The following is a 12022-nucleotide window of genomic DNA, read 5'->3' as shown; positions in this document are numbered from 1 at the left end:
CAGCCGCACCGCACGCTGCCCTCGAAGTGGCTGCAGGGGGGACGAGACTGTCGCACACCTCCTTCTAGAATGTGCCTACGCAGAAGAAGTCTGGAGAGGAATGCAGTGGTGTTTGTCGAGGTTCGTCCCGAGCAGCGCCGTGACGCGGGACTCCGTGGTCTACGGCCTGTTCCCCGGGACGCACACCGAGACGAACATCAACTGTGCCTGGAGGATCATCAACTCGGTGAAGGACGCTCTCTGGGTGGTCCGAAACCTGTTGATCTTCCAGCTGAAGGAGTTGACCCTGACTGAGTGTTGCAGACTGGCACATTCCAAGGTCCAGGACTATGTGTTGGGGGACGCGCTGAAGCTTGGGGCAGCTGCCTGCCTAAGAAGAACAATGGTCCACTCAGTTAGTGGGCTCCACTGAAGCCTCAGCTAAATATGGATGGTAAACGTACAGACCTGTATATACAAATGATTAATTCCAATCTCTGTATGTAAAGAAATACAAGGTGCGCCTATGAATGACACCACCAATTATACAGATCATCAAAATATTTTATGAATAAAGTATATTTTTGAAATTTAAAAAAATCTACCTATAATAACTCCAGATGTCAGCCCCAACTACATCCATACCTTGCTCTTGCTTCTGAGGCACAAAATTCCAGGTTCAAGTCCCACTCCACTACGGAGCACAAGAATCAAGGCTGACACTCTAGTGTTGTGCAGAGGGAGTGCTGCACTGTTGGAGACACTATTTCTCAGATGAGATACTAAATCAAGGCCACACCTGCTGTCTTGAGTGTACATCAAGGATTCTGTGAATATTTCAGGGAAAAGCAGGGAGTTATCTCCTGGACAATAATAATCTTTGAGTTGACATCACAAAAACAAATGGTCTGCCATTTGCTGCAGGTGGTAGCTTGTTGTGCACAGATTGGCTGGTGTGCTTCCTACATTACAACAGTGATTACGTTTCAAAATTACTCCTTTGGCTGTAATAAGTGTTTTGAGGTGACAGGTGCATGCAGAGGTGTTATATAAATTGGTTTTTTGTTTCTTTTGAAGAAGCTGTACAATCAGTCAGTCAGCATCTGATGAAATATTTGGTTAATTCCATGCAGGCAAATGGAATGAGACCCCTTCTGCAGCAACTCCAGAATCAACTCTCCCTCTACGCCAATACTTTATCCACTACCAGTGAAGGAATCAGATCACAAGCATCCCTGCTACAGCCCATTTCCCTCTAATATTTCGATATTTATGTTTGTTCATAACATCAATTAGGGCATTTTCAACAAAGCCCCTGACATCAATATTGTCAAATGGTGCTATTACAGGCGAAAGAATTATGACCTCAGGCTAACTAAGTGGCTGGAGTACATGCACCTATCCCTGTACAGATAGATCATTGCATGTAATTATTGAATTCACACATGTCCTGAAATGCAAAGATATCATTACTAGAGCAGTAGAAATAAAGTCATGAATAGAGAAGTGCAATTTTAACCATCCACATCCACTACCCGACTACGGTGTTATTGTCTGATTGGTACTAATTTTGTAACTACCTGACGTGTAATCAATTTGCATTTTCCGATTACTCACCGCAAAGCACGGCCCAGCAGAGAACTTTAAACATTCATCCAGCAGCTTCATCCGGAGTTTCCGGACACTAGCATCGTGGACATCATCTGGATCCACTCCCACGTACATATCGACTGCCTGCAAATTAGACACATCGTGACGTCAGGCATTGATTCAATGTCAGCTACACTTTGTGAGACACTTCCTTCCAGACACATAGGCACAGCACACCACCTTGGGACAAACATGGAGCTCTGCTTCTCTAAACCTCCACATCTTTATCATCCTCAGGATTCCCAAATTAGTCTAGGCTTGATTCCAAAAGGTTAACTATTCTCTTCTTGCCAACCCAGTGGCTGTTCTTCACGTAGAAACCTGGAATCCTGGGTATGGACGGAGTTTGGTATTATGGTATGGGGTTGGGGGCAGGATGATTATAGAGGACACACACATTTCACAGTCCGCTTATTTGTCAATGATAAGTTCCCTGCCTGGAGTGAGCCTGATCGGGTTCTCTGCCAGACATACAGGAAGGAGGTTCCAAGACATTGGGCAGGGAGCCCGTTGGAGTTGGGGATGCCCCTTACCCTGGGGATTCTGTGTTTCAAACAGAAGGGAACTGATAAAGAGGAGGGAGTTGACAGAGGAGCTGAGGGGAGAAGCAGGCTGCTCTCCTCCAGACTTAGAGACAATGCATTGCTTCACCTTGTCCCCAAAAACCTCCTTAGATCCCTTTAGCTGCCGGGTTTCCTGATATCTGTAAAACAGATTGTATCAGAGACCCAGCAGCCCCAGTATCTTACTGACATTATCAACCCTCTTTCTGGCAGCAGATTGGGTGTCTATCCCTTGCCCTGCCTCCGTTAAACCTGGAAGTGGGTGAGTTGACGTTGGGTTGTAATGTTTGAAATTATACCATCCAACCAGACTTCAATGCACTGGATTAACATGTGATAGCTTTAAAGCTGACCTTGGACGTGCTGCAGCATGAGCAGTGGTCGGGGTTTGGACACTGTTAATGTGCAAGATGTGGACATGGGCAGACTTTGCAATGAAGTGGATACACTTGGATAAGGAGAGGATGGAATCAGTGCCAAAGGAATTGAGTTTTGGAGGGAACCGAGACAATGGGATGGCATTGTTTGCCTACTGTTTCGGGGAGATTGTAGCTGCTCATGTGTGGTGAAACGGTTAAAAATTATGTCCCAATACATGTGTGAATCTAACCGGAATGGAGGTGTTGCTTAGTCCCGTGTGAATCTTATTACACACCTCCCCGTGTGAATCTTCTTATCTGTATGTAACCAGAATGGAATGTGTTTTTTAGCCTTGCTCTGCTGTTCACATGAATGTTTATATCTGGAAAAGAGTATATCAGCTGGAAAAGTCTCCAGTTCGGTGAGTCTGCTCCGGGGTTGCGTTTAACCGCCGAGCGTGGGTTGTTGGCAACCGCTGTACGAGAACTGACGGCTCCCAGTTCCGGTAACATGTAGAGTGAGTATAAGCCAGACCCGTTGTAAGTATGAGACCTGGTTGTGGCGACGCTGCGGGGAATAAAATGCTCATATTCTAGCAGACTCGCCTCTTGGTCGTTTGTTCTGTGTCAGACTACTCTCCTACGAACCTGACCTTGAGAATTTTTTAAAACATCATGGGAGACTGAAAGTCAGATTGAAGAGAGATAGAGCACCAAGTGCTGGCTGTGTTCCACTCCAATGCTTGGCTTCACTCTGCCTCAGCGCACGTGCTGCTATCCAACCTTTTGCCAGCTCTAATGTTGACTATTCCAAAGCATTTCTGACCAGTCTCCCACGTTTTACCCTCAAACAAAATTCAGCAAATGCTGCTCTCCATGTCTTAATTCACAGCAAGTCTGTCTTCCCATTGACAGGTTAAGTCAGTGCGTGTAAAAGATTAGCAAATGGACTATAATGTGGGAAAATGGGAAGCTGTTCATTTTGGAAAGGAGAACAAAAGAACAGATTATTATTTAAATGGAGAAAAACTGCAGAAAGCTACAACACAAAGGAACTCGGGGATACTCGTGTATGAAACAAAAGCTAGCACACATGGATTTAGGAGGTCTAATGGAATATTGGTCTGTATTTCAAGGGAAGAGGAAAGTCTTACTGAAACTGTACAATGTCTTGGTGAGACCACATCTGGAGTACTATGAGCAGTTTTGGTCCCCTTGTTTAAGAAAAGGTATTATTTTGTTGGAGGCAGTTTGGAGAATGTTCACTAGGAAGATTCCAGGTATAAAAGGATTATCTTATGAGCAAAGATTGAACAGGTTTGGACTCTACTCACTGGAGTATAAAAGAATGAGAGGTGATAGAACACAGAACAGAGAATGTTACAGCACAGTACAGGCCCTTCGGCCCTCGATGTTGCGCCGCCCTGTGAAAATAATCTGATGCCCATCTAACCAACACCGTTCTATTATTATCCATATGTATATCAATGCCCATTTAAATGCCCTTAACATCGGTGAATCTATTACTGTTGCAAGCAGGCCGTTCCACGCCCCTACTACTCAGAGTGAAGAAAATACCTCTGACATCTGTCCTAAATCTATCATCCCTCAATTTAAAACTATGTCCCCACGTGTTAGCCTTCACCACCCGAGGAAAAAGGCTCTCCCTGCCCTTCCCCATCTCACCCTCTGATTATTTTATATGTCTTGATCAAGTCACCTCTCAACATTCTTCTCTCCAACGAAAACAACCTCAGTTCCCTCAGCCTTTCCTCGTGAGACCTGCCTTCCATACCAGGCAACATCCAAGTAAATCTCCTCTGAACCCTTTCCAAAGCTTCCACATCCTTCCTTTAATGCGGTGACCAGAACTGCATGCAATACCCCAGGGTTCGGCCTTACCAGTGTTTTGTACAGCTGAAGCATGACCTCGTGACACCGAAACTCAATGCCCCTAACCAATAAACACCAACACACCATATGTCTCTTAACAACCGTATCAACTGGAGTGGCAACTTTCAGGGATTTATGCACAGAACACCAAGATCTCTCTGTTCATCTACACTGCCAAGAATTTTACCATTAGCCCAGTACTCTGCATCCCTGTTATTTCTTTCGAAGTGAACTACCTCACACTTTTCCACATTAAACTCCATTTGCCATTTCTCAGCTCAGCTCTGCATCTTATCTATGTCCCACTGTAACCCACAATATCTTTGGCACTATCCACTCTGCCTACCTTAGTGTCATCTGCAAATTTACTAACCCATTCTTCTACGCCCACATCCAGATCATTTATAAAAATGACAAACAGCAGTGGCCCCAAAACAGATCCTTGTGGCACACCCACAAGGTTACTGAGCTCCAGGATGAACACTTCCCATCAACCACCACCCCCTGTTTTCTTTCAGCTAGCCAATATTTGATCCAAACCACTACATCACCTTCAATCCCGAAACTCCGTATTTTGTGCAATAGCCTACTGTGTGGAACCTTATCAAATGCCTTACTGAAGTCCATGTACAACACATCAACTGCTTTACCTTCATCCACCTGTTTTGTCACCTTCCTGAAGAACTCAATAAGGTTAGTGAGGCACGACCTACCCTTCACAAAACCGTGTTGACGATCCCTAATTAAATTATTCCTTTCCAGATGATTATAAATCCTTTCATTGAAATAGATAGCATTCTTAAGGGGTTTGACAGGGTAGATGCTGAGAAGATGTTTCCCCTCATGGAATAGTCTAGGACCAGAGGGTATAGTCTCAGAATAAAGGGACACCAATTTAAGACTGAGAGGAGGAGGAATTTCTTCTAAGGGTTGAGAGTCTTTGAAACTCCTTGAGATATACAGAAGTGTACTGGAATACTTCCTACTTGCCTGGATGGGTGCAGCGCCAACAACACTCAAGAAACCTGACACCGTCCAGGTCAAAGCAACCCACTTGATTGGCATCACATCCACAAACATTCAATCCCTCCACCATTGATGCATCATTGTGTAATATCTACAAAATCCATTTCAAAAATTCACCAAGGCTCCTCTAAACCACTCACAACCACTATCACCTAGAAGGCCAATGGCATCTGATACATGGGAACATCACCATCTCTGGAAGTTCCTCTCCAAGCTACTCACCATGCTGACTTGGAAATATATCACTGTTCCTTCACTTTCACCGGGTCAAAATTCTGAAATTCCCTCCCTAAGGACATTGTGGGTCAACCTACAGCACATGGACTGAGGTGGTTCAAGAAGACAGCTCATCATCACCTTCTCAAGGGCAACTAAGGATAACAACAAATGCTGGCCAGCCAGTGATGCCCACATCTCACAAGGCAATTTTTAAAAATGTTCTAATGGATAAAATCTCAATAAGAACACCAAACTATCAATTTGTCCAATTGATTGTTAGCCACGATAAAAAGAAAGCAATTCACACCAGGATTCTTCAGTAACATAAGAGCAGTGAAAAGAGAGAATTTCAAAATTATGCAACTTAAATTGTACCCCTAAACTAACCAAAACATACATGCTCACTCACAATGAAGACAGACAAAAGACAAATGATTTAACACATGCATTATGGCTGGAGAAGAAGGTAGATAGGATAAACAAAATTCCAAAAATCAGGAGTCCAGTCCCTTATGGTGGAAAGACATTTTTCTCATAGTCCTGTAGAGTTTTGTAATGATGACAGACTGTTGTTTGGACAGGACAGTCATTAGTGGACAGGGTAGTGAAGGTGGTGTCTGGCACACTGCCTTCATTGGTCAGAACACTGATTGTAGAAATTAGGATGTCATGTTGCGGCTGTACAGGACATTAGTGAGGTCACTTTTAGAATACTGTGCACAATTCAGGTTGTCTTTCTATAGGAAGAATCTCATTAAACTTAAGAGGTTGCAGAAAATATTTACAAGGATGTTGCCAGGACTGGAAGGTTTGAGTTATAATAACAGGCTGAATAGGCTGGAGCATTTTTGCCTCGAGTGTTGGAAGCTGAAAGGTGACTTTAAAGAGATTTATCAAATCATGAGGGATAGGGATACAGTAAATAGATTTTTTGCCAGAGTGGGGGAGTCCAAAACTAGAGGGCATAGGTTTAAGGTGAGAGAGGAAAGATTCAAAAAAGACCTAAGGGTATATTTTTCACACAGAGGGTAGTGCGTGGATGGAATGAGCTGCCAGAGGAAGTGCTGGAGGCAGGTATGATCACAACATTTAAAAGGCATCTGGAATGGTACATATTAGGAAGAGTTTCAAGGGATACGGTCCAAATGCTGGCAAATGGGGCTGGGTCAGATTTTTGTTGGAACCATTCTGAAGAAGGGTTACTGGACCTTTAATGTTAACTCTGATTTCTCTCCACAGAAGCTGCTAGACCTGCTGCGATTTTCCAGTAATTTCTGTTTTTGTTTCAGATTTTCAGCATCTGCAGTTCTTTTGGATTTTTTTTAAAAACTGAGTCTATATTTTCTGGAATTTAGGAGAATAAGAGGTGATCTCATCGAAACTTCAAGGTTTTGAATGTAAACTAAAACAAAAGAACTGCGGATGCTGGAGATCTCAATAAACAAAAACAGAAATTTCAGAAGAAACTTGGCAGGTCTGGCAGCATCTGTGGAGAGAAAACAGTCAGCATTTTAAGTCCAGTGACCCCTTTGAAGGTGCTTGATAGAGTGAACACTGAAGGACTGTTTCTCTTAGTTAGGGTCAAGAAATCCAAAACATGGGGGGGGGCATTGTTTCAGGAATAACATGTCAAACATTTAGAACTCAGATGAAGAGAAATTACTTCACTCAAAGGTTTGTGGATACTCCATTACTGATTACATTTATAACTGGGATAGAACGATCTTTGATGTTTCGGGGAATCAAGAGATATGGAGAAGGGGCTGAAAAAAGGAGTTGAAGCCCTAGAGCAGGCACAATTGCATTGGATGATTGTAGGCTTGATGGGCAAATGGTCTTCTATAGCCATTATTTCTTGTGACTACACTTTAAAAGCACTGAGGTTCTGATAGGTGCTATATAAATGCAAGTCTTTCCAGATTCCTCCTTCATTAAACCGCCCCAGTTAGCTTTCAATGGTTACCTGGAACTCTAGTCCATGTTTATGTCGACAGTATTCTCGTAATTTTGGATAAACACCTTCCCTCAATGCCTTTCTCTCAGCTTCTGTATCTGAAAAACAAGGTAGGTTAAGTACAATGGCAACAAAGTTTGTGGGTGCCAGCATCAGTGAAATTTAGCAGAAACCTTATTTACAAAATGCAAAGATATCAGAATAATAGAGGATGCAACTGATGAATATTGAAGACGAGAATTAAGAAACCCAAAAATAAATTAGGATTGATTTACTATTATTTTAAATAAATAATATTAAAAACAAAAGAACTGTGGATGCTGGACATCTGAACAAACAAAAACAGAAATTTAGAAGTAACTCGGCAGGTCTGGCAGCATCTGTGGAGAGAAAACAGTCAGCATTTTAAGTCCAGTGACCCCTTTGAAGGTGTTTGATAGAGTGAAAGAAGTTGTATGTGGTATTTTCTTGAGACAGTCCACTGAATAAACCAACTGCGCAGCGTAGCACTGAATCATCAGGCAAGGGACAGAAATGCCTTAATAAAAACAGCAAACACTGGAGAAACTCAGTTAAAAACAATGACTGCAGATGCTGGAAACCAGATTCTGGATTAGTGGTGCTGGAAGAGCACAGCAGTTCAGGCAGCATCCAAGGAGCAGCGAAATCGACGTTTCGGGCAAAAGCCCTTCATCAGGAATAAAGGCAGAGAGCCTGAACCGTGGAGAGATAAGCTAGAGGAGNAGGCGGAAGATGAGGCGTTCTTCCTCCAGGCGTCTGGTGGTGAGGGAGCGGCGGTGAAGGAGGCCCAGGACCTCCATGTCCTCAGCAGAGTGGGAGGGGGAGTTGAAATGTTGGGCCACAAGGCAGTGTGGTTGATTGGTGCTGGTGTCCCGGAGATGTTCCCTAAAGCGCTCTGCTAGAAGGCGCCCAGTCTCACCAATGTAGAGGAGACTGCATCGGGAGCAATGGATACAATAAATGATATTAGTGGATGTGCAGGTAAAACTTTGAAACTCAGCAAGACTGGCATCATCTGTGGACAGAGAAAAACAAGAGTTAATGTTTGCCTGCAATTCAATACCTAACTCTGCAGCCCTGGCCGTTATATATCCCTTCACCATCATCAAAATAAATTCCCACTTTGCTTTGCTCTAAACGTCTCAATTTATATTCACCCATGACTCTGTGCTCACTAAGCTGTAACATCTCCTGGTCAAACAATGTCTTGGTTTCAATATTCTTATCCTTTCACAAAGCCCTTGTCATCTGTGTAATCTCCAGCAGTGCCACAACCCTCCAAGATGCTTCTGGTCATCTAATTTTAGAATCTTCTGCACTCCCTCGTATAGCTTCTTCACTGTTGGTTGCTTACCTTTCTGGTGCCAAGGTCCCAACCTCTGAGATGCTCCCATTACACATTTCTATCTCTTCTTCTTACATTAAGATTAAAACCTACTTACAGATCAGGTTTGTGGCCATCTCACTTAATGTCTCCCTAGGTGGCTTGGTGTCATATTTTGTGTTTTTTAAATATTGCTATGTAGCTCCCACGGAAAATTTTATTACATTAAAAGCACAATATAAATTATTGCTATTTGTAGAATCTCTCTGTGCACAAAGTAGGCACCATATTTCCTACGTTACAAAAATGACAAAACGTAACCTTATTGGCTGAAACGCCACAGCAAGTTGTGAGCGGCGCTACATAAACGCAAGTTCATTTTCTTCTAGCAGTCACCTGCTGGTGGTAGTCTAAATCTATCTCGTACAGGACTGTACAATTGACTGTTCATGAAGTGAACAAGGCAAAATAATTAATAGCTACTTTTGGAGTCAACAATAACACGATACAAATAATTCCGAGGAAGGGTCACTGGACCCGAAACGTTTCCTTTGGTTTCTCTGCACAGATGCTGCAAGACCTGCTGAGCTTTTCCAGCAACTTCTGTTTTTGTTTCTAACTATACAATGCCATTTCAATTCGAAACAAAAATAAGCCACAAGACTTAAACTTTTAAGACAAAGGAAAAAAAAAAGCTCCCTCACATTCTTTACCTTCTGGATTGCAGCAGATGAATATCTGCACGCATCTCGATGCCCGAGTTGTTGGGGCGTGAGAGAAATTGGTGACCGGGTCCTGGCCGGGAACATTAAACATCGGAGTGGGAATTTCCATTGCAGAAGGAATCTCCGAGTGGGACCGCGCCCTGCAAAGCAGCTGGCCCAGAGTTGTTGAAGTTTGCAAAATGATCAGCTGCACAAAGCCGAAAAAGCAGGTGCCGTTTGCTGAGGGATTTGAGATGGTCCCCGTACAACCCCCCCTTGTGGAACAGCAACTCTTCTCAACAGGAAACTGCGGAAATTTCAGCTTCGTACCGGACTAGAGAGCCAGGGCAGAGCATGAATATCGACAAACCGTGTAGACTCGAGTATGCGTATTCTGTTTTCGCAAGAATTCCGACATTGCAAACTGTGTCTACACTTAAATAAAAAATGCATTGGGACACCCTAAAAGTGCACGTTTCCTTTTAATAATGTTTCAATAACCTTCTCACTGTCCCAGCCCCAATTCTCCAATTTTACTTTCAGCTGCATCATTTATTTACAATTTGAATGGAAATATAAATTAAGTATAGAAATTGCACAGCCTCCTGTGATTACAAGTTAGAGATTTCTAATGTGGTTTTATGCTAAAATGTTGCCACCCCGCAGAGGGTAAATGGACAAAATGGAGAGGGGGGTGGGGTGGTGTACGGCTACAAGGATTGCCTCAGAAACAACAATGAATAGGAAATAAAACAAGGGTATTGCAGTATTCCCAGGAGATTTATTCTAACCATTAAACCAGCAAATCCCACCAACGGGAGAGGTCTTGCTGTTTCAAGGTCACTTCTTCAAATCGAGGAATTATAAGAATGATTAGGAATCACACCACATCAGATTCTTAGAAAGTTGGATTAGTTGAATGGGAGGCAAGAGAAAGCGAATAGAGATGCAAGCGTTCACATCGAATATGCACACCATATTCTCACTGAAAAGCAGTAATTAGTATCGGGGTTGTGTTGTAAAATTAAAGTGCAGATCTCTTTTTGACCAGCTATATTTACTTTTCTCAACCTGTTCAGGGATGTTATTACACACGTCTGAAGCAGGTGGGTCTTGAAGCCAGGCATCCTGGCCCAGAGATAGGGACACTATCACTGCAGCACAGATGCCCTTCAACTGTTTGTATGTTGGATCTAAACCATGTTAAGTAACTTATGAATCAACACGGGCTTGTGTAGGTTATCATAGACGTGTATTTGGTTATAGTATACCTGTATTTGGTTATAATAGGAGAAAGTGAGGACTGCAGATGCTGGAGATTAGAGCTGAAAATGTGTTGCTGGAAAAGCGCAGCAGGTCAGGCAGCATCCAAGGAGCAGGAGAATCGACGTTTCGGGCATGAGCCCTTCCTGAGAAAGGGCTCATGCCCGAAACGTTGATTCTCCTGCTCCTTGGATGCTGCCTGACCTGCTGCGCTTTTCCAGCAACACATTTTCAGCTTTGGTTATAATAGACCTATATTTAGTTATATCACTGGATAATATTCATTAAAAACAAAATATTGCAGGTGCTGGATATCTGAAGGAAAATGGAAGTTGTTGAAGGACCCAGCAAGTCTAATAGGATCCAGGGAGATAGAAAGTGTTCACATTTTGAGTCTAGTATAATTTCCTCAGAACTTTGGTCTACTCTATTTCTCTCTCTACAGACACTGGCCGATCTGCTGAGTTTCTCCATCCATTTTCATTTCTGGGATAATACTATTGCTTTTGTTGCCTTGGGAGATCATTCATTAAACACTGAGGGACACGACCACAGACAGAATTGTTTTGACATATTCCAAGGTCTTCAGCTGTGAGCAGCGTTACAATTCAGTTGCAATATTGAAGCTTAAAACCAATTGGCTCCAGCAATGAGTGGTACTCACACTCAAACTGCCATTTAAGTGATATCTTTTTAGATTAGATTACTTACAGTGTGGAAACAGGCCCTTCGGCCCAACAAGTCCACACCGACTCACCCAGACCCATTCCCCTACACCTAACCTGCACATTTTTGGGTTGTGGGAGGAAACCGGAGCAAACCCATGCAGACACAGGGAGAGTATGCAAACTCCACACAGACAGTCGCCTGAGGGGAAATTGAACCCTGGTCTCTGGTGCTGTGAGGTAGCAGTGCTAGTCACTGTGCCACCGTGCCGCCCATCTTGATTTTGAAAAAGTGCAGGTTAAATTTCTTTCACTATTATCCAAAGGTCAGGGCTATTTGATTGCACAATTTCTTTCAAAGTCCACATAACAGCCTTGTTTTCAAACATGTTTCAGTTCTCA

The 12022-nt window shown here is 43.1% G+C and overlaps 1 protein-coding gene across 2 annotated transcripts in view; it reads right to left on the bottom strand.

Annotated features, from left to right (window-relative positions):
• Nucleotides 1–10230, bottom strand: part of LOC122550844 (NACHT and WD repeat domain-containing protein 2-like) — a 40563-nt gene extending 30333 nt beyond the window's left edge. The window contains exons 1-3 of one of the 2 annotated variants that reach the window (XM_043692174.1): nt 9702–10230; nt 7653–7741; nt 1597–1713 (exon numbers count right to left, since the gene is read on the bottom strand). In XM_043692174.1, coding sequence (XP_043548109.1) covers nt 1597–1713; nt 7653–7741; nt 9702–9822 — 327 coding nt within the window. In that variant the 5' untranslated portion in view covers nt 9823–10230. Of the gene's footprint in view, nt 1–624; nt 695–1596; nt 1714–7652; nt 7742–9701 lie in introns of those variants that run through there. The other variant, XM_043692175.1, reaches the window with a different exon arrangement.
• Nucleotides 10231–12022: the final 1792 nt, after the last annotated feature.

The sequence above is a fragment of the Chiloscyllium plagiosum genome, chromosome 6 (assembly GCF_004010195.1).
Source record: "Chiloscyllium plagiosum isolate BGI_BamShark_2017 chromosome 6, ASM401019v2, whole genome shotgun sequence".
Lineage (NCBI taxonomy): Eukaryota > Metazoa > Chordata > Chondrichthyes > Orectolobiformes > Hemiscylliidae > Chiloscyllium > Chiloscyllium plagiosum.
Note: the sequence above shows the minus strand (reverse complement) of the source record. Positions and strands in the feature narration are given on the sequence as shown.